At 40.0% G+C, this 23,760-nt stretch overlaps 1 protein-coding gene across 1 annotated transcript in view; it reads right to left on the minus strand.

Moving 5' to 3' along the window:
• LOC142338659 (allatostatin-A receptor-like) overlaps positions 1-23,760 on the minus strand; it is a 102,028-nt gene that overhangs the window by 23,272 nt on the left and 54,996 nt on the right. Inside the window, exons 4-7 of the mRNA XM_075388511.1 lie at positions 18,028-18,098; positions 17,035-17,189; positions 15,194-15,323; positions 2,570-2,744 (exon numbers count right to left, since the gene is read on the minus strand). Of these exons, the coding sequence (XP_075244626.1) occupies positions 2,570-2,744; positions 15,194-15,323; positions 17,035-17,189; positions 18,028-18,098 (531 nt within the window). The remainder of the gene's footprint in view (positions 1-2,569; positions 2,745-15,193; positions 15,324-17,034; positions 17,190-18,027; positions 18,099-23,760) is intronic.

Genomic DNA, 23,760 nt, shown 5'->3' on the forward strand with positions numbered 1-23,760 from the left:
ATGTACATTAGGTTAACCTTATAGCAATTATTTTACAGAGAAGTCTTCGGTTTTCTGCTAGACTAGCAAAGTGGCCGAGCATGCAACTTAACGTCAGCATTTGATTTGTCTCTTTTTCGCTTCATAAGCACGTTTTGCAATATATCTGGTTGAAGATAGAAACTGCAAATGATTCTCATATGAGCAGACTAAAATTTCCTCAATTACCTTAATTACAGTGAAATTAATTTCCTGATTACACATATAATCTCATCACCACAGACAGGAAATCTGCCTTAATCTCCCTATAAGGCCACCCCCATTGGCACCAAATCTCAAATTCCGGCTATTGTTGCGTTTTCAAGGGAAAAATCAGTCACCAAATGACCTTCGATTTTGTGAAAGAAACCTCACTCCCTCCCCTTGCCCTGATCTTGCATTGAGACATAGGCTCTGAAACTCTCATCCGCTTTCGATAGCTCAAATCTGAAGCGCTTTTTTAATTATTTCATTCAGCTAACTCAGGGGAATAATTACGAATGTTGGTAAAAGGTTTAGGGTAAAAAAAACAAAAGAAAACCTATTCCCTTCATTAAATGTGGCCTAATCAATCAAATATATCAACCGACAATTTTCAAATCAAGCTGCGTGCAAGCTTTTTCGATTTGAATCAACAAATAGATACGGAAAAGCAGGAATCCTTTGCTGGAAATATTGTTCGCCATTGAAAAAAACCACGCGCTGACAGTTTATTCATCTAATATAAGCAATATTGATATGGATGCCAAATTTTGATAGATAATTCTTCAGTTGAGTGCAATTGACTTAGACTTATTTTCATAGCTTAAATTTTTGGATTGTTCAAAATTGCTTGAGTGAACGGGATTGTAAACAAATATAGCGTTAGACAGTGAAATCTTCAGCTTTTTAGAAAATAACAACACGAATAATAGATGAAAAATTGAGCTTGAAACGAAAAAACTTATAGGTTAAACGTGGAGTACAAAAATTCTAAAATCACATTTACTATAAATTTGGAAGATAAAAATGACAAATTTTGTGTACATTTTTGACCTTTTCCTTTTTTGACCTTGTAGGGTAAAATTTATGAGGTTAAAAAGAAGCGGTTCTTAGAAAATTTTGTCAAAGAAAATTAGAGTTAGCTCTTGAAATCCAACAAATATTATAATGACTGTATGCGTCTGGTGAACATTGTTAACACATCTGGCTCGCAAAGAATTTTTTAATTTTATGGTGTAACATATATTTGATAACCCATTTTTCAGTCCAATGAGTAAAAAACAGCTACAATTGTTAAATTCTGTGGATATGAGGCATTATGTTTATCTCACTCTTTAGTTGGAACTTTTTGTTTAAATGTAGAGAACATTTGTGGGACTTTGGGAAGAAACGAATTGTTAGTACACAAAAATATTTGCAAGAGTCGCGCGAAAGTATTATCTATGATCGCACGAAACTCCGATCAGAGACGAGAAGTGTGAGTTTAAGAGTAACGTTGATGAAGTTGTTCTTTTTTAAACCCGTTCTTCGATATCATTGTATTTAAAAACAATTCTTTTACCTCATGCGCACTCAGCCATTTCAATTAGCATAGAGGTCTTCTACTGGCTGAACATGACGCATCCAATTAACAGTCGCTTGATTAATTGGCTAGCCTCGTAGAGATGGTGTGACCGAAAAGTTTCAATTTCTTTGGGTAAGTATGATTTATGTAAATTTTGAAATTTCAATATACGTTAAAATTGGTATTAGAAGAGGGAAAACTAATATTAAAAAACGTTCCTTTTGACTTAAAAATTAAATAGAATAAATGCAACAAAATTAAAAAGTGGCTAAATAAAAGCGACCGTTCGATTGCAGAACCTTAACTGGCCGTTTTCATTTGATCCAAATTTTTATTAGTACAGTTTTTGTTGAATAAAAGGTTGAAGGCATTTCGATGCAAACATTGGCAACTATTTGCTCGTGTAAGACATACCATCTTTTTCCTATTTTTGAATTCTGTCTGTTAAAATTGAATATTTTGTACGGTTTTGAGTTAAATTTATCATGTATTAGAGGTTGATCTAATCAAAGAGTAAAATCTGGCGTATGTACTGATCAGAGGCAGTGTTCGAGTCGCTCTAAAGTTGCACGAGAAGCTTCGGTAGCACAGAAGTCTGACCAGGGAGTCACACAAAAATCTGACCAGAGGCCACTTTTTTGCCCTGTCGGCGTTTTCTAAAGGTTTGCTACGGTCGCAAAAAGATCTGATCAGAGGACATCGTCTGGAAATGGTGTGATCAGAACCCGTCTGTCTCTGGAAATTCAACATGAGATTCTATGTGAAGAGTATCGAGAAAAGAAGGGCCGAAAAATAGTCTATCTGCAGTGTTGTAATCGCAAAAATAGTTTTAAAAAAATTTCTACACAAGCTTGCTATGGCCCTCTCAAATTTATTCAACCAATCTCCTTCTTCTCAGGTTTTATAACTTCTCATTAACGATAACCATCATGTCGTAAAGCTCTTTCTACACCGTTTTTTTTATTGACTAGAAGAAACAACAAGTAGAACTGAAAGTGTTCATACCGCAGTGGGCATGAGACAGAGAGCAAATAGGGACACTACAACCAGGACCATCTTTGCCACCCTCTTCTTCCCCCTAAGTGACTCCTCGCTCTGGTGGGAGGTGGAGGAGGGCGTGTTCTGTGTCGTCACCACTGTACATCCGGGAGGTCGCTTAGCCCACAGGGTGCTGATCAGTCTGGTAAAAGTTAAAATCTGTTAATTGTGCACAGATAATGTGCGAACAATATAGATTGGTTAACAGAACAGGGATTAATTTTAATATACGTTGAAGCCCATAATTGTACACAAAACAACGTTCCAATTCGAGGCAATCTTTCATATATATGCCTTATACCAAGTTTGATTAAAAAATTAGTCATATTTTTCGTATTATGTAGTAGTAAAAATTTTAAAAAAATGCCAGGAAATTTGTAGCAATGCATGTGTGTCACTAAATAACAGAAAACCAGAAGCAACCAATTCTGTGAAATTTTAGAAACTATGGTAAATGTAAAATTTGTGAAAACCTACTTTTTCTCGCAAAATGTCGCAATAAAAATGGATACAACTTGAAATTCAAAAATCGGTCCTAAACAAGTTGTTAGCATCTATAATGGCTTGCATTTGAACACCATTTGGTGAATCGAATGTTGGTGGGACAAATTAAGGTGGATTTGAAAGTTGAGTAGGTAAAATAGTGATTTTCTGGGGGTGACCGAATTTATAAAAGTTAGTTATGATTTGGAATTTACCTCAACATGCTCAAACTTGATAGGGAGTTAGTGCATACCTTGAGGCAAGTTCCGCTGTTGTCAATTCCAGGGAATTTGTTTTAGAGATACCATGGGGGGAACTTTAGACTTCCAAATAAGGCTTAGATTCTTGAGTTCATAGTTTGACCGGTTGATTAATTGGTAGCGTCATGAGTCTGATACGGCTTTTGTGTTAGTTTGAATAGCTTAAGTAGAAGTCAGCAATGTATAAAGAAGGCGTTCAGGTCATTCAATTGTTCTTTTAAAGTCATAACGAACTCTACGTAAGTGAGGACCATTTGTTGTCCATAGCAGCGGTTTGAACAAAGTTGTTGTTCACGCGTTGTAATACGTCGTGATTCGAGTAGTTGCCAAGAGGGAGTAAACCAACATGGTTGTTGTTGTGGCAGCAGAGCTATAGAAGGCTCCAAATAACTCTGACATCGTAGAGGAGTTCAATTTAAGTAATAAAAAAGAGAGAGAGAAGAGCTGTTGTGAAGTGAAGTTGGTCTTTCTTGATAGAAGAAAGACTTTTGTAAAGAATATCGAGAGCCAAGAACGAGAGATTCGTGAGGCTGATATCAGAGCAGATAACTTTACTTACTCAGTTTGATTTAGAGAGTTTGGGATCTTGTGATAAATTCCATTATCTTAATTTGAATTAATTTCTGTTGCTTAAAACCCAAATTGATTTATTCTTGATTCTGTTGATTTATACTATCAAATTATATCAATTTATCTTTGAGCAACCGAGTTGATTCTGAGCCGGAGACAGAGCAAGCCGGGGACGCCGTGAGTAAACTTTGTAGAAAACCTTTCCACCAAAATAAACCTTTCAAGTTAGGATTTCGGGTGGTAGTGTCTCCCCGCCTATTAACCTAGTCTAAATACGAAATTCTACAGTGGCGCTCCTGGGTGGGCCGGTTCTCTTCGAGTACACTTACAATCAGTTGAGCACGGAGAGTAATCCGAGCTCCGTTCGTGACGAAGAAGTCCTGTGTTCATAAGTAAGCAATGAACGAAAACGAAAGACAGCTTTTTGCGGAGGCTGTGGTCGTGGCTCAAAACCAGTTGGCGGTTAACAACACAGCTGGCAGGCCCGAAAAGTTCCCGTCGGCGTTGTTTCCCGATTGGTTTTCATGGAAAGCCCACTTTTCATACCTCATGGACAAACATGGTGGGACGGATGAGCAGGCTCGAAGCACAATACCTACCCTTCTTGTTGGTTGGGCGATGCAGGAGTTTAATGCCATGCCCCGACACTATCGAGTTCAGGAGCAAGACCAACCCGCTCCCACTCTGGCAAGAATGATGACGTACTTGGACCCGAGGATGTCACCCTACAGGAATCCGAGGACAGCGAGAACAGAGTTCAAGAACTTGGCCCAGGGTGAGAAAGAGGATATTCGAGAGTTCTCCAGACGGGTGAGGTCGCTTGGGGAAATTGCCAATGCCACCATGAATGCAGCTACGAGGGATAACATGAACCGAGAGCAGTTCATCGATGGGCTGTTTGATCTAGAGATACAGGAATTGCTTCTGCGGGAGGACCCCAACACGTTCAATGATGCTGTTGATAGGGCCCTTAACATCGACGCAATCAGTCGAGGATCCAGAATGAGGCAGCGCAGGCTGTTGGCAACCACCAGGTACCTTCAACAGTCAGACCAATTCGTGGAAAGACATCATGTTCAAGCTGTGAGTGGACAAATGGAACCCGACATGATGAAGGTAGAAATGGACGAGATGAAGAAACAAGTAAAGAATCAGGCAGACATGATTAAAGGGATGTCCGAAATGATGACTAAATTTGTCAATTCGGTAATCCCCGGACCACCGAAAGAAACAACAGGAGATCAGGACGGAAATCCGCGCCGATTGTTCAACCCGTACCCCGAAACCAGCCGCTACGGCCAGAACTTTGGCAGCACCGATAGGAAGCAGTCTGGGACCTTAAAGCAAGGAGTCCGCTGCTACAATTGCTCTAAGATGGGACACTACGCGCGGGAATGCAACGAACCAAAACAGAACCATTTAAACTAAGACGGGCCGGGAGTCGCCAAGGATTTAGGAAAGAAGGTTTCATCCCGGCCGAAAACAAGCAAGATTCAACTAATAACCGTGACACTTTAAACGATATAGAAGCAGTCAACAAACTACCGGAACCACGGTTTCTCAAACCCAAAGTTGCAGTGAAGGGGGAACCAGACAAACGAACTGGAAGTATTACAGTTACGGGGGAGGTAAATGGGACTCCAATAGAGATTTTGGTGGACACAGGAGCTTCAACCAATATGATAAGATCTTCCACATTTGACCAACTTAAGGAACCGCGAAAACTGATGCGGTACCGTGGACTACTGGAGGCAGCTGACGGTCGGTATGTAAACGTTACAGGATCAGCAACAATTCATCTCAAAATGGGTGGTATTGATGACGAGTGTGAAGTCCTTATAATTGACGGACTCAAAACGGAAATGATTCTCGGACTCAGGGATCTTCAAAAGCATAATTGTGTAATCGATTTGCAGACCAACCAATTGTGGACAGCCCCAGTGGAGTCAGCTATAATACCGTTGAACAGCGGAAAATTGTGGGGAACTTCGCAGAATGGTAACACGAAGCCGACACATGAAGCCGAAACGAGAGAAGCGGTCCACCAGATCCTGGAAAAAGTTGGCAAGGAAGACCAAGTAGAGGTTATGATGGCCTCTGGGAGTATCTACGATGAGGATGATGAGCATGACGACAACTTAGGACCTAACAGAGAAGAGGAAGAGGAGACCCTAGCTGAAGGGGCGATTAGAGGCCAACAAAACTTATGTCTAAATTCAGGGGATGAGGTCAAGATGCAAGCTGGTGAAGATGTTGTTCCTCTAAATTCACCTGAACAGGAAGCCGAGCAAATTTTGAAGAAATGTGCCCCGAAAGCACGAGGAGATCACTGGATAGCACTGCGGGACCTTGTCATCAAATACAGAGACGTGTTTGCCTTGGATGATTCCGAGCTGGGATCTACCGCCGTGGTCGAGCATCGGATTGAAACGGGTAGCAGTAAGCCTATCAAGGTACCGCCACACCGAATCTCACCAGCTAGGATACCAATCATCCGGGAAGAAATTCGAAAAATGTTAGCGAGAGGGGTGATACAGCCATCAAGAAGTCCGTATAGTGCGCCAATCGTACTACAGAAGAAGAAAGACGGGAGCTGGAGGTTCTGTGTGGATTATAGGAAACTGAATGATGTCACTGTGAAGGATGCCTATCCGATGCCTAACCAAGCCCAAGTGTTTGACGCTCTGAGAGGAAATGCATTTTTCTCTTCTGTGGATCTAGCAAGTGGATATTGGCAAGTTCCTGTAGCCGCCGAACATAGACATAAGACCGCTTTTGTTACCCCAGACGGAGGTCTCTATGAGTACGTCCGAATGCCCTTTGGCCTGTCAAATGCGCCCGCAACCTTCCAACGACTTATGAACGAGCTATTTCAGCAGGGTCTCTACCAAACTAATCTCATCTTTCTGGACGATGTCCTCACCTATAGCAAGACGGCAGAAGATCACTTGAAGCATCTCGAAGAAGTGTTCGTGACGTTACGTAATGCAAATTTAAAATTGAAGCCGAAGAAATGTCAGCTTTTCCAGAGACAGGTGGTGTACCTAGGTCACGTCATCGGAGTAGATGGAACGTCCCCCGACCCCGAGAAGACGTCAAAAGTTAAGGAATGGCCCGTTCCCAAGACAGTGAGAGATGTCCGGTCCTTTATTGGATTTGCTAACTACTATCGAAGATTCATCAAGAACTTTGCAAGCATCGCCAAACCCTTGCATGATTTGACTAAGAAGAGTGCACGATTTGAGTGGACCCCAGCTCAGCAAGCATCTTTTGACCAGTTGAGATTAGAGCTGGTGACTGCCCCCGTTCTCCAGTACCCAGACTATTCAGGTTCATTCATTGTAGACACTGACGCCAGTAATGTTAGCATTGGGGCAGTACTTTCCAACGAAATCAATGGAGTGGATCGACCCCTGGTGTTTTCGTCACGAGTGTTAAGCAGGACAGAGATGATGTACTCGACCACCAAAAGAGAGGCTTTGGCGGTAATACAGGCCCTGAAGTGGTACCGACCATATCTGTTGGGCGTTCCATTCGTCCTAAAAACTGACCACGCCAGCTTGCGTTGGATGTTTCGACAGGACGCGGATGGGATGACTTTCCGGATGATTCAGAAGCTTCAGGAATTTGACTTCATGTTTGTGCACAGAGCAGGCAATCAACATGGCAATGCTGACGGTTTATCAAGACGCACGTCAGAAGAACCAGACTGGGCTCCCGGGGAGAGAGAAGAATTGACTGGTAGTTGTCCTGAGCCTGTTTCCCTAGAAGTGGCTTTGGCAAGAACCCGAGAATCCTGTGGAATGATCCGAGAAGAAGTGGGAGGAGGCGCCGACTCGGAGGAAGATGCACTGGATGGTCAAGCAATAGTTTGGAGTAGAGAGACGCCTGATGTAGAGAAAATGCAGCAGGAGGACGAAGCTATTAGCAGAGTTTTCCTGTGGCTCCCCTATAATCCGGGAGGAGATCTTGAGAGTTTTGGTTCCAACTTAGTGACGCGAGAAGAAGCAGTGCAGCATGGGCCCGAAGTATTGGCATATTGGTCTAGATGGAACGAACTCACCGTGAGGAAAGGCATCCTCTACCGGCGATGGTATTGCTGGGACGGAAAACCCCCAATACTTCAAATCGTTGTTCCCGTAGTGGGCCGGAAGGAAATTCTTGATCAGTTGCACGCATCCCCAGTCAGTGGGGGGCACTTTGCTGTAGAGAAGACGTTAAGGAGAATCCGCCAACGTTTCTGGTGGCCACACATGAGACAAGATGTTGAAAAGAAGCTAGCTTGGTGTCTGCCGTGTGCGGCTAGGACTACAGCTGGGAGAAAGAGGATTGGAGGACTTGTGCCATTTAAAGTTGGGATACGATTCCACACGGTTGCAGCAGATATCTTGGGTCCAGTTACGATGGCCAACGAAACGCGAGCCAAGCACATATTAGTCTTGACAGATTTGTTCACGAAGTATGTGGTCAGTGTCCCATTGAAGGGTACTGAAGCACCCGATGTAGCAAAAGAGATTGTGGAAAGTTGGATTTTGCGATTTGGTGTACCCGACGTACTTCACACGGATCAGGGAAAGAACTTTGGGAGTGAGCTCATGCTGGAGGTCTGCAGGCTGTTGAAAATTGATAAAACTAGGACCTCACCATATCAACCTCAAGGCAACGGGCAAGTGGAGAGGCACAATCGGGTGATTGCCGATGTCATCTCGAAGTATTGTGCGGACAACCCGCGAACATGGGATAAACTGTTACCCTATTTAAGTTTTATTTACAACACCACAATTCACAGGACTACACAAGCAACTCCTTACAGCCTTGTGTATGGACAGGAGTGCCAGTACCCCATAGACTTATTCTATCCAAAGCCCCACGACGAAGAACTTACAAGAGACAGCTTTGCGGAGGATTTGTCACGCTTATTCAGAGAGGCTCATGCATCCGCTAGGGAATCTCTAGGAGTAAACCAGAGGAGGCAGAAGGATCAATACCACAAGAAAGTCTATGGGAAACCATATGAAAAGCAGGACAAAGTGTGGGTTTACTCAAAGCATAAAGCAAAATCTCGGAAGTTCTTCCTACCGTGGGAGGGTCCTTATGTAGTTTTAGAACGAACATCGGAGGTTAATTACAAAGTAGCGAAACCAAGTCAAATGGCAAAATGGAGGATACTACACTACAATATGCTCAAACCGTACCTGGAGGAAGGCGATGCTTGGAGCCCAAAGGAAAAGAAGAGGACTACGGCTCCCAGGTCCGAAGGGTTTCTTGAACATCCAGGCGTAGATCAAGACGAGTGGGAAGAGGAGGGATTCGATCTACGCCCAACAGAGCAGAATGCCAGGATGCGACGCCTTGTACAGAGAAGGGAACGAAATGAAGGGGTTGAGGAGGACGTGCCGAATTTGGAGGAACTGTTTCACGAGCAAGTTGTAACGGAACCAGCCAGGGTACCGGAGGAAATTCCAACTGATGGGGGCAGGCTGGAAGCGCCAGTAACTGCTGACGATGCACGAGTAGAGTCACCTCTTCGTGAACCAGGGCAACTAGCCCAAGCCCAGCCATCGGGTGTTCCTGAACCTAGGGAGGTAACAGTAGTCTCTCAAGATACGGGACCTGCAAGACGACCCAGACGAGAGATCCGCCCAGTCATTCGGCTGGGTATTGACGAATAACTAATAGCAATGGGAGGAGGCACTACCACCTACTAACAACTTAACGCAACACTTTTTAGTTATCGACCCCAACTAACGACAGGCTGTTTAGGATTCATTCAACTGGACAATGCTGACTTTCAACCTCATTCTGATTTCAATTGCGGTGATGGGACCGATGGAAGCAATGAAGCTGGACGGTATCTCTTTCAATCATACGGCAGGAGCGGCTTTCACCACGGAGACGCCAGTAATCATAGCTAGTGCCATGGAGTCGACTTGGGTGTCCATCCCTTTTCCTATTCTTCCGGCTATCAACAAGACCCACCTAGACGTTGCCTTTCAAGAATTTCAATTCAAGTTTGCGAAACGCTGGAACGGTTACTACAAACAACGAATCTGTGGAAACAAGGAACTGACGCAGAGCTATATCAATGTCACTTACATAGCACTCAAGGGTATAGAATACGAAGTGGACGACATTGCTCGAGTGCTAGCAGAAATGAAGATACGGGCCGAAACGTTCATCAATGGTTCTTTACACATTCACAGTAGGGAGCGACGATGGGTGAAACCACTGTTGATTGGAGCCGCGGCCGCCATCGTTCTGGCTCCGGTCCTCAAGCAGGGATTCTGTCACTACTTCTCATTCTTTGGATTCTGTGGAGGAAGGCAAGCAATTGACGAGTTAGGACGGGAGGCAGAGTTTCTTGACAAAGCTGTCAGGACGATAACTTTGGAAACCGGGGAGCGGATTCATTTGCTTGGGCATTCACTTAACAAGACCCAGAACCAGTTGAAAATGGTTTCTCACGATGCGAATGCGAACTTCCAAATGATCCGGGATGCGATGAATCGGTTGTTGGAGGAAACCGACGGAGCTTTGGATGGCCAGCGGCTATGCGTCAGTTCGAAACATCACGATGTCTACCAGGAGGCTTCACGATTTTCAACGGCCATGCTAAATTACTCGCAAGCTTTGAACGCACTGCGGGAGGAACTTATTGCTTTCAAAATCGGGTTGCACAACTTTGGATACATTTTGGATGATGCGTTGTCTTCATTGACAAGGGGACTAATTCCAGCTACCCTAATTCCCCCAGAAGTATTGCAGAAGGTCCTTGATGGTTTGAAACTAGACAGGATGCGGGAAGCCATACCTCGATCCGAGCTGATGACCTACTACGGATTTGAGCTAGTGGATTCTACAGTGATAACGACCACGGGGATTAACGTACTCGTAAATATCCCTCTTCATCACACTAGCGGATTGTACCATGTCTATCGAGCTGTGGCGTTGCCCCAACCTATTGACGATGGAGTTACGGCAACCCAATATTTGTTCCGAAAGTCTCACCTTTTAGTTTCGGAGAGAAGAGACCATTTCGCTGAAGTGTCGGAAGAGAAAATTAATTCGCACTGTGTAGGAACTAACCGTCTGAAGTTGTGTCTGAAACCATTCTCAATGTCCCGAACGAGTGAAGCCACTTGTCTATCCAGCTTGTTTTTTGACTTACCTGCCGCCGCCCTGAAGCTGTGCCCGCAGGAAGTTGTTGTACTACCAGAGGAGCCAACAGCGGACTACTTAGACGATTCGACTTACTTGGTTACAGCGAGGTCTTCTGCCTACAAGTTCTTCAATTTTACTCATGGGTTGAAGCAAACTGGTTACCCAGTTCCTGGATGTCGTAGCTGTTTGCTCCGGCCACCTTGCGATGGACGATTTGAGAACCCCAGTGGAACTCTAATTCTGTACCCGGACCCCAGGACATGTCAGTACAGCAGCGGAATGATGATCAATATCCAGCAACATCCTTTGCTGCGCACCCTATTTGCTACGCTAAAGAAAGTGGAATCCGAAAGAGTAGGAGCAGAGATCCCCAATGCTTTTCGTGATCAGGCTCATGGAGAAATGCTAGAGGTTCTAAGACTTAACCTGATCGAATTGCCCGAAGAGACTGTGGACGAGGAAAGTATGGAGCGGATCTCTCGTCCTTTTGCCGAAGGAATTATTAACCAACACATGCCTTTTCATTGGAGTGCATATCATAGCCGACCAGCCAATGTTGTGGTGTGGTTCTTATTAGCCATAGTCCTGTTCTTCATGGCATACCTTTTCTATCGATCTTGTATGAAGAACCCCGCCCCGCTGTATAAGAGACTTTTCCGACAACAAAGGAACCGCTTTCCGTGGTCGAGGATACCCCGAGATGACAGTACTGACTTTTCATCGAGACCTGGCACCGGTCAACCTGGCTTTTCACCACCTCTTGGAGCTCCACCCAGCTTCAACTCGATTTTCGAACTGAATGAGGCGGCTATCTCGCCGGCGTCGATGTCGGAGACCCCAAGACGTGACACAAGCACGGGAATGGGCATGAGAGTGAAGAGAGTGTCGCTACCCCAGGAGAGGTCTTTCTCACCTGGTGAACAATTGCGTGGTGGGGAGTTATGAGAAGCAACCGGTTCCTGTACTAGTGGATAATACTCAGACTTAAGCTTGTATACTTTGACCTTGATCACTCTGACTTCGACTTCTTATGTGGTAGGCCTTAATCACCCTTTCATTCTAGTGTTTAATTAGAGTATTACTTGTTACTTTCATTGTATATAGATAAAAAGAATTGAAGCGCCAGACTAGAACAACCCCCCCCACCAATGCAGTAATTGATATCAATTGTTTTAGGGAGTATGTAGGGTAACTCCAATGGGTTTTTACAACCCCCCCTTTAACTTCTAGGCGGAATGGGTATAAGACTGCGCTTCATTGTAAATATTTTTTTTATGTAGTGTTACTTGTATATACGAGATCTATATGATCTTATTTGAAAATCCCAAACTCTCGAAAACTGATCGATGGATAAAAGGGAGAAAAACTAAAATATTTTAAGTATATAAGATACGTAAGCATCGGTAAGGCTACAAGAGTAAAGGAAGAAGTAAGTATGGATTAGAGGGTTGAAATATAGGGGGAGGCGAGCAAGGATTATTCCTTTCTGCGGTTGGGGAACACAACTCGTGGTCTCAGATCATCTAGTAAGCTTATGACATCCCACGAGCTATTCAACTGACCCGAATTAAATAGGCCTTCGACCAAGCTGAGAAATTCGTAAGTCTCGTATGTGCTGAACATTAAGCTATCAATTGAGTCAGGGTCAATGACAATAGTAAACTCGTAATAATTTGTGGGACTTTCCTGAATTTGAATATTAGAAAATCCCTCCCCAACCAAAGTTTCTAACGCCGGAATGTAATAGTTGGTGTCGGTCATTTGTATTTGTTTTGCTGTGATAAGATATAAGGTGTTGTTTACAATGAAAGCTTTGGAACAATGAGATATCTAAACAGTAGAAGTCAAAATAAGCACGCGTTGGTTGTACAAAGAAGTGATTTCTGTTCATTTTTTTGCTGTTGAAAACTAATGAGCTCTATTCAGCTTTGAGTTGATTGTTCTGCAAGCAATTACTAAAGACTAATGAGATTCAAGAAGAACGAAACTGGTGTAAGTGACCGAGGAGAGGATAAACTGTGTGGAGAATGAGAAAATCAGAAAGTAGACAATTCATTTTGGTTCTCTTTATCGTAACGTTAAGTTCAGTAACTTAGGCTTCAGAAAGTTGAAGAGTGAAATTATAACAGCCAACGCCCGTTCGTGATGGATCTAACAATGTACCCGGTGATCCCCGAATACTATCCGGATGAGTTCGAGGATGAGGAGAAATGGGTGTGGGAGTCCTTTATGTTGGGACTGAGGTTACGAATCAAAATGATCCGTGTGTCCTTCCACTATCTGATAGTGGAGTTGAGGGAAGACGGTGGATTTGTCCTTCTGGAGGAGGGGAGTGGCCCATGGCACGAGCTGAGGGGCTTCCTATCGAAGGATTGGTCGGCCAATTCCGGTGAGATTGCAGAGGAGGGCGATGGAGCTAGTTCCTTCCATCCAAGTGTTGGCTCAGAGAGTATCGATTCGCTGAGGGTGGGGTCTACCGACAGGCTTACCAGCTACTCCTCCTACTTCGAAGAGCTATCGACGGAGTCGGAGAGTGGAGGAGTTTTTGAATTAGAGTCTATTTCCAGCGAAGATGACTGCGTTTTTGTCAACTAAAGTTTCACGATTGGTGGAAAAGAGGCTGATTTGATCCTAAATTCTATAGTATATTATTATTAAAATCAAAATAAAGCGAATGGGACAGGGGGTCAAGGTAGTATGAGTATAGTGAGTAGTCTTTTTCTAAGTTTAGCAATTATTCGGGAGAATAATAGTCTAGAAGGGAGGAGTGTAAAATTTGTGAAAACCTACTTTTTCTCGCAAAATGTCGCAATAAAAATGGATACAACTTGAAATTCAAAAATCGGTCCTAAACAAGTTGTTAGCATCTATAATGGCTTGCATTTGAACACCATTTGGTGAATCGAATGTTGGTGGGACAAATTAAGGTGGATTTGAAAGTTGAGTAGGTAAAATAGTGATTTTCTGGGGGTGACCGAATTTATAAAAGTTAGTTATGATTTGGAATTTACCTCAACATGCTCAAACTTGATAGGGAGTTAGTGCATACCTTGAGGCAAGTTCCGCTGTTGTCAATTCCAGGGAATTTGTTTTAGAGATACCATGGGGGGAACTTTAGACTTCCAAATAAGGCTTAGATTCTTGAGTTCATAGTTTGACCGGTTGATTAATTGGTAGCGTCATGAGTCTGATACGGCTTTTGTGTTAGTTTGAATAGCTTAAGTAGAAGTCAGCAATGTATAAAGAAGGCGTTCAGGTCATTCAATTGTTCTTTTAAAGTCATAACGAACTCTACGTAAGTGAGGACCATTTGTTGTCCATAGCAGCGGTTTGAACAAAGTTGTTGTTCACGCGTTGTAATACGTCGTGATTCGAGTAGTTGCCAAGAGGGAGTAAACCAACATGGTTGTTGTTGTGGCAGCAGAGCTATAGAAGGCTCCAAATAACTCTGACATCGTAGAGGAGTTCAATTTAAGTAATAAAAAAGAGAGAGAGAAGAGCTGTTGTGAAGTGAAGTTGGTCTTTCTTGATAGAAGAAAGACTTTTGTAAAGAATATCGAGAGCCAAGAACGAGAGATTCGTGACGCTGATATCAGAGCAGATAACTTTACTTACTCAGTTTGATTTAGAGAGTTTGGGATCTTGTGATAAATTCCATTATCTTAATTTGAATTAATTTCTGTTGCTTAAAACCCAAATTGATTTATTCTTGATTCTGTTGATTTATACTATCAAATTATATCAATTTATCTTTGAGCAACCGAGTTGATTCTGAGCCGGAGACAGAGCAAGCCGGGGACGCCGTGAGTAAACTTTGTAGAAAACCTTTCCACCAAAATAAACCTTTCAAGTTAGGATTTCGGGTGGTAGTGTCTCCCCGCCTATTAACCTAGTCTAAATACGAAATTCTACAGTAAACAAGTAAATCTATGATTTACAATGAACATATAAATCGGACAAAAATGATTTCTTGCAATATTGTTTCCGCACGCTATTTGCAAAATTGACCCGGGTGCTGCAAAATAATTAAAGTATATGGAATTAATTGAATAAATAACAGGTGAGTTTTACCTCCAGTACAAGATGGAGAATTGAATAAATAACAGGTGAGCTTTACCTCCAGTACAAGATGGAGATAGCAGCTAGAGGGATGAGATACCCACAGAAGAGGAACACGTTCTTGTAGATGGTGTATCCACTGTTAGAGTACATGAAGAAGTCCATCCCACATGCCATTGGGGTGAAATCTACAGTTCAACAGTACCAAACAAATCATTACAATAAACAAATATTCACTATTATGCCCCTTTATTCAACAAAAAGCATTGGGTCTGGGAAACAAACCCCCCGCGGAAAATAACCCACATTATTTTTGATGGGAAATTAACCCCCACGGAAGAAAACTACATAATTTTTGACAGGAAATAAACCCCCACGAAAATAAACCCCCATTTTAAATTTAAATTTTGGGCGTGATAATTTGCTTGTTATTTAAATTTTTAGATTTATATTTTTTGTCTGTTCAGGCTAAGTGAAGTGTAAAGGCATGATGATAAATTAGACTGATCATAGAATTGAAATAGTATTGAATTAGTATTGATAATAGGACTGATCAGGATTGCTATCAAAGATTGTTTTTTCACCTGATCTTACCATTTTCATGGTAAAATGTGACATGACCACATTATCATATTGAAAATACAGACTGATAATTCTATGATACAGCGCTGACTTACTATGTTACTGTGATCCGGGAGGTATAAAATTTTGTTATGCTTGCGCGGCTTCTGTTCAAACTATTTTCGAGCAGACACGCGCAGCGCGCGCTCGATATCTAGTCTGAAGAAATCTTCCGCAGCGAGCGATAGTCTGGACAATGGTATGTAACTATTCTGATCAGACGTCACAGTCTGTGACCTCTAATGGATTGCTCTGGTGGATTTCCAAACAGCTTACTTTCCTCTGATAACTCTGTTATGCATAACTTCACAAAAGGGTAAGGTTAGCGTGAACTTGAAACTTAGATAAAATTATGCTAGCAATTTTTAGCCTACGGCTCTTGATGTACTTCTTTTCTTCGTTTTTATTGGAGTATGATAAAAAAGTTTTCTTAATTTGATAGTTTCGAAAACGTGAATAGAGCTAACATTGCTATAGAATTCTTTTACTTATAGAAACTGTAGCATAGTCAAATATTGGGTTAGAGATTCACCATTTTCTGGCTTCTTTTGTGGAAACTTTAGCATAGTCCCCGGGGCAAGGTTTTGAAAAATAATGTAAGAATTGCGGTGAATAAGGGTGAAAAAAAATTTTCACCGCAAAGCGCCCGCATCTTTTTGAGATGAATGCGGTGAAAGTGGTGAACTTTAAGATTTGCGGTTTTTAGCGGTAAAATTTTAATTTTCGCCGCATTAACCGGATTTCTTGCAAAAAAGGAACTGCCGTACACGGGTTCGAACCTCTCATTACCTGGATGTCAACAACTTCTTATTCCACTGCGGCATCTGTCACGTACTTTTTGATATTTCTTGTGAACTTAAATCAGATTCAATAAACGTTATGAAAACAAATGCGTTGAATTTTTGTAAGATTTGTAGTTTTTAGCGGTGAAATTTTTTATTTTCACCGCTTAAGCCGTGAAAAAAATATTTTACTGCTACCAACGGGAAGCGGTGAAAATAAAAATTTCACCGCTAAAAACCGCGAATCTTACAAAAAGTCATGGCTAACAAATTACAGTGATTTTTATGCGGTGAATGTTTGTAAGATTTGCGATTCTTAGCGTTGAACTATTTTTTTTCACCGCATTCAAGGCTAAAAAATGCAATTCTTACATCTTTTCACCGCATTCACCGCAAATCTTACATTTTTTAGCGATTTTAGCGTTGACACCTCGACCCGGGTCAAATTTCAGTCGAAAATTCACCGTTTTCTATTTTTGAAGTCTATCCCGCTAACCTTCTCCATGTGAGGGAATGGGAGTGAGTTTGGAAATGTGTAGGATGGGACTGGCAGCCAGACACACGAACACCCAGAGAGCCCCTATCAGAAGAGCTGCATTCTTCGCAGTCCGGATGCCTCGGCTGGTGAAGGGGTGCACCACCGCCAGATACCTGACAAAGGAAAACTAGTAATATTACAACACTTATCCAGATGTAATCAAGAGATATGCGACGAACCTGTCAGACCATCTTTTTTCTTTCAAGAGGCTTTTGAATTTCGTTAAGATTTTATCAAGACCTCTCGAAACTTAGAAGGAAACCTAAATGAAATCCTGATGAGACATTTTAATATACAGAAAGAATGGATTTTTCCACTAGTCAATCACCGACGACTATCATGCAAGAGTCTTGTAAGATTTCGCACAATCTTGCAAGATCTTCGTAAGATTTATCCAGGTTCCTTCTAAAACGTGGCATCTTAAAAAGAAACTTGATAATATTTGATCCTAGAAATTGACATTATCCTCAAACTTGAACTTCATGAAATTGAGTATTTTTTTACCAACATCTCATCAAGAGAGGTCGATTTATCATAAAAATTTGGGTCTTTCCCATTATAGCCCCCCCCCCCCCAGCTTAGTGGTCAGATAACCTATAGCCCCCCCCCCCCCAATCATGGTAACTATACCATAATGGGGGGGCTATAGTTTCATGGGGGGCTATAATGGGAAAGACCCAAAAATTTTATATTAACAAAGATCTTGATAAGGCGTTCAAGGATATTTTTTAAAAAAAAACGAAAATCTTGAGTTGATTGGTAAAATGTATCTTTTTTGTTTAACTCGGTCACCACTGTGTCTCATCGGAGACAATTTTGAGACAACTAGGACCATCAATTTAATAATTGATACAATATTACTAGATGAAGTGCTTTTATTTCGGGTTACAGCTGTATGCCAATTTGCCTAAACTTGAGCTGAATGATTCTAATGAGTGCATGATCAAATACCTGTCAAGGGACATGAAGACTAGGGTGTAGATTGAGATGTAAACAGACAGCTGGGCCATGTACTTCTGCAGCTGAAACAAACAAATAAACAAAAATAAAAACATATTTGTTATGATTTAGATATGACCTCATATAAAAAAGATAGATTGATGTCTTTAAGTCTACCTTGATGTCTAAGTTATATAGATGTTTCGGAATTATTCGAGAACGCTTAGATCCTTATAAACATCGCTTTTTAAGGACGCGATATGAAGTTGGAGTGAAACTCTTAATGGAGACGTGAGGGTTTTTTTGTTTTCTCGTTCAAATTGTCTCCAATTTTCCTAATTTTCAAAGCAAGGGGAAAGTTTTTAATTGGGCATAATGCTATAGGGCAGTTGATAAGAAAAGAAATAACAGTTGTGATATTTTAGAATTGTCAATTTTTCTGAAAAATGGCGCCAAATTGCTTACAAATTAGTTTTTCAAACAAAGATTTCAAAAACAAAGGGACGAGAACCAACTTTTTATTTCTATGGGAAAGTATCTTGAACACACGTTGTTTGGCGCCAAATAACAAGGAGGGGAATCGTATTGTGGAAGAGAAAAACAGATATAACAAATAAAATAGATCCCAAATATAAAACTTATGCACGATTCTCTTAGTGATTTTTCCAAGCAATTTTTAAAGAAACAATTTAGAAGCAAAATGGTGGTAGTACATGTCTCTCAACCCGGGTAGCTATTCATACAAAAATCCCGGCAACCATGCAAGGTCATATATGATTTGTATGATATCCTGGTAATCATACAACGGTCATACAACTTTTTAATAGATGCTTAACGAGTCACATTTGTCACTCCCATTTTGCCTAATGTAAGTCATCAGTTCAAATTATCCCGAACATAGTAATAAATTTTCCTGGTTATCGTACAAGGTCATTAATGATATTATGATTTCAATAATTTTCTCGCAATTTCACTTTTTCTGACAAAAATGACCAACACACACTCTTTAGTATCTCAGGACCCAACAGACTGTAGAAAAGCTCATTTGCTCAGTTAGAATGCATTTCAATAGAAATTACAACAGGATTACGGTCATATTTGGTGTTGGATGTAAAAGCAAAAAAATTCCCAGTGGTTGCTACCATAAATATCACACACCCTAATTCATTTCGCAGAATTTTGCAAGAAACATCGTCTGCACGATCACCTTTCAATTTTCTTGCACGATCACCCTTCATCTTGAAAGCATGCAAATAATTGGAAGATGTCGGTCAAGACCAGCATGAGAGGTGTACTTTGCTTCTCACTATTTTCTTCTTTCTAGTAAGGAATTTAACAGCAACAGACCATCAATTTTGAATTTTTGGTGAGAATATCAAATTTATATAAAGATAATCCTAAAGAAAAAGAATATGTTATTAAAAAATAGTCAAATGAGGAAAAGTATAACCAGATAATGGTCACAACTAATACTATTAAAAAAAAATTTTTGATCAAGGTTCAGATTTTTTGATTTTTGATGTAAGAAGTATGCTTGTTGAGATCCCCTAGGTTAAGGGCCAAGGAATCCAAAAGTTTTGAAAAACTCTCTGTTTGTGGTTGTAATGCTCAACGGAACAACAACAATTTTGCTTAGCTGGCTGAAATAAAGATATTCAATAAAAAAAAACAATTAACTAAGACAATTGTCACTTTAAAACACACTCAACTATATCTCGGACAATTTCTGAGCAAAATTAACTACAATGCCCCTCTAACAACCAATGACATCAGAACTCGGCAGAAACGAACTTGCAAGAATCTAGAAAGATAAACAATCATCTTGCAATATTATAGAAGTTTTTCTTTTCCACTTCTTGCACGAATCTTGCAGGATATTTCAAGATAATCATCTGTTTTCGATTAGGGAATAAAAATTTATTTTTTGATTTTTTTTGAGTTTTTCTATAAAAGATCGAAAGACTCCAAATTTTTTATGAAAAATCACTAGTTTTCAGAGCTATCAACCAATGATAAGCAACTTTCCAATTGTTGCTGCATAAATATTTCATATCAAATGCGCACAGCTCATAAAAGATAACCCCAATTTACAAGGTCAATAAAAGTGCAAACTTTATCTATGAAAATTTCCGCTTAAAAAGTGCATTTTTCGAGTTTGTTCTCTAAAATTTTATATAGGGAATTTCTATGCCCATTGTTGAAACTTCAATATACTTTTACCCAAGAAAATTTTATAATGTGTGAAGTTTCAGCTGACACTTCATATTAAATTTTGAATGTTAAGAAAAATTGTTATCGTTCCTGCTAATACATATTAAAAAAATTATTTTTTTCAAGCTTGAAGGCTAAATACATTGTAGTTACAGCAGATATTCTTCAGCGCGGGTCAAGGGTGACCGTCATTAAAAGCAAAAAAATATTCAAGATAAGCGGTGAGTGAGGAAAACTTTGTAAAATAAGAGGCGAATGCAGTGAAGTTACATAAATCAAGCGTTTAATGCGGTGAAAGAAGATTATCGCCTGGTGGCGGTAGAATTACATAAATTCATCGCTTAAAAAATTTTCCAATTTATGTGAAATAAGCAATGAAATTACATAAAATCGCCGCCGAGAAACAGGTGTCAAAACGTTGAAAGATAAAAAAGATAATTTTTAGTGGTTAAAACAATGTAGGATAAGGGGGTAATGGGGAGTAATTGTGAGGGATGAACGGTTTGATTTTATCCCCCCTAAAATTACTCCGTAAACTTACATCTTTCTGACATTTTTTCTTAGCAGTGAATTGATGTAATTTCACCACTAGCGTATGCGGTGAAGTTACAAAAAATCAGCACTTTTCACCGCTAAATTATGTATTTTCACAACTAAAAATCGCAAATCCCTCAAAAATTTTATTGCGTATTTTTTACAGAAAGTAGAGTGAATTTGATTTAAATTCAAAAAGAAAATCCTAGAAGTTAGTGAGAGGTGGCATAGTGGAAGAGGAAGTGGCTGACATGCAGGAGGCGAGAGTCGAAATGTTTGCGTAAGGCGGTAAATTTGTAGTAAGAGATGAAAGTACATATTTTAGCGGTGAAAAGGGGTGGATTTTTGCAAGTTCACCGTTTACTCTAGCGGTCAGATTACATAATTTCACCGCATATCACAACAAAATTTTTTACAAAAAATGCGGTGAAAAAAACAACCCTCCACCGCTTATCTTACATAGTTTTCCGATTTTTCTTTGACCCGGGTTTGATTTATGAAGTGGTAAGACTACAATTTTATCACGAAGCTTTGTATCTGTTCACTGTCGCACTTTTGTTTTTCGATAAACGGAAAGTTTGGGATTTTGCAATTACTTCGGCCATCTTGTGCTTTCGTTTGTGATTTCGCCATAACTTTCGTTTGTTTCAAATTTAGCTTTTGCTTTCCAAGCGTGTCACGTGCTCCTTCTTTAAAAACTTTTAAAATAACCCTAAGAAATTAAAACTTAGCTTTTGCTTTTGTTTTCCAAGCGTGTCACGTGCTCCTTCTTTTAATGCTTTTAAAATAACCCTAAGAAATTAAAATTTTTACAAATTGTTTTTTAATGAAATTTTTACGACTAAAAATTTTTATAGACGCCATAGAAGGATGTTGTACTTATACAACATTTTGAATTATGTAGTCAAACCTACAAACTATACCGTCAAATCCGGCTCCGTTTGGAGTCATCAAACTGTGTTTGATCAGTTCTGAATTATTTGCTCAAATTGGAGAAGGACCTTAAATGCAGACGCAAAATTGAGGCAATTGTTCATATTTTAAGACAAAAATGTCATAAATTATTCTGTTGTAGGTTTTGAAATGTGGCGCTCAAATTGCGTGACATATGAAAAACAGAAAGTCTGCAGTTTAAGTATAATTTGGAGCCACAAGGCTCCATTTTATATAGATTCTAGACTTCTATTTTATCTTCTATTTTTTCATTTATCTTGATACTTCAAAGTGCAACCAATATTATAACTTTCTCCTATCAATATTTATGCGTTATCTATTGAGCTCCCCCTCATATTTGTGCATGTGTGTGTGTTTGTTCGGTGCGGGTAGGGGGGTGTTACGGGTAAGGGGCGTGAACTTTGTTTTGCAATAATTTTTACATAGTTTTTCACGCAACCTTCTCGAGAAGAATTTAAATAACTTTTTCATTCGCAGCCTATCGATGTAAGTATTAGAAAAATTTTCTCATCTCGAAATTTAGAGCCTTTTCTTTCCTCAGTTTAGAGAGACCCCATGCAATAGCGCCGCGCCCTATTTGGAGCTCAGAATAATTTCCTTTCCGAGACAAGCGTATTAAGTTCCAGACACACTAATCCCAGGGACTACAATTGGGAAAGAGCAAAAGCTTTCATTGTGGTCCATAGATTGTATCATATGCATGTCATTTGCATTTCTGGCTGCTCAGTTATTTTTGCACAACAAAAAATTGCAATTTATGAAATTATGTCAAAAATAATGAACTGCACATGAAAAATAACAATCCGTAGTGCAAAATACATTATCAAAACAAATTATAAACTAAATTTTGTTGATGAACAATTTACCTTTAAAGGAGAAGTTATCAAACCAGCCAGCTAATGCTTGTCGTTATCAAAGAGTACAAATTGGTTCAATACTAACCTTTCAAAATCAGCTGAACTCAGTTTTAAGCAAACTGGCTCATGCAATTTGTTTTTATATCTTGTAAGAAATCAAATTCCGCTAAAAGAAAGAGTTAATGTTTTCAATTTAGTTCAATTTGTTTCAATTTAGTAATCTCCTTATGTTTTCAAGTTAGTTGTTATTCCTTCAAAATCTTACAGCAAAAAACATAAACCGCATATATAAGAAAATTAACTGGAGAATAAAAGTTTGTTTTTTTTTGACAGAAACTCGACCACTGCACTGATCTGCTCATTAAGGATAGTATCTTGCTAGCCGAATTGCTCATTGGTGCATGAACAATTTAGCAGTCGCCAAATCGCAATACAGAATAAGAGAACAAGTCAAATTATTATGAAAAAGAGAACAAAAACGAAGTGGAGTAAAAATTCTTTGATCTTGAAAAGCGTTTGAAAATGGAACAAATTGCCCTCTTCAATGTCAACTTTTAACAAAATTTGCATTAGAAATAATTTATCCCAGCTTTTGCTCGATCAGCACATGAAAGTTCCCGTTAGTAGACAAATAGGAGCCTTCAAATCCTATTTTTACCTATGACAAAGAACAGCCACAATTTTAAGATGATTATGTTTATAACAATTCAGATAATGTGATTAATTTATTTAACATTTGAAAGCATGTGGATATCTATAAGCTTAGGGTCATAGACAGAATAATTTACATGTAAATGCGTTTTTTGCATGAATATGTGCCTGGAAAAAAAGAGTTACAGATTGTGATATTCTACAGAGAATTGGGGGAGCAGTTACGCTAAGTGTTCCCTGGTTGTAATCTTAGTTTTGAAGTTTAGAGTCGCACTATTTGATCTAGACTGCAGAAATGAGATCCATTACTTTAATTGGGACCAAAACGTACATTTTTATATTAAAAAAACGTTTTGTTCTGGTAATGCTGCAAGCTTAATGGGCATATAGAATTTAGGCCCCCAGCTGCTTGTGCTGAAATTTTACATAAAAACGCGCTAATTTTTAATTTGGGGCATACGTAATTGAGCGAGTCATTGCATATTAAATCATTATGTAGAAAAAGACACGTGCGTCTGGCTGTACAAATAATATGCAT

The sequence above is a fragment of the Convolutriloba macropyga genome, chromosome 4, assembly GCF_964194025.1.
Source record: "Convolutriloba macropyga chromosome 4, txConMacr16.3, whole genome shotgun sequence".
NCBI lineage: Eukaryota > Metazoa > Xenacoelomorpha > Acoela > Convolutidae > Convolutriloba > Convolutriloba macropyga.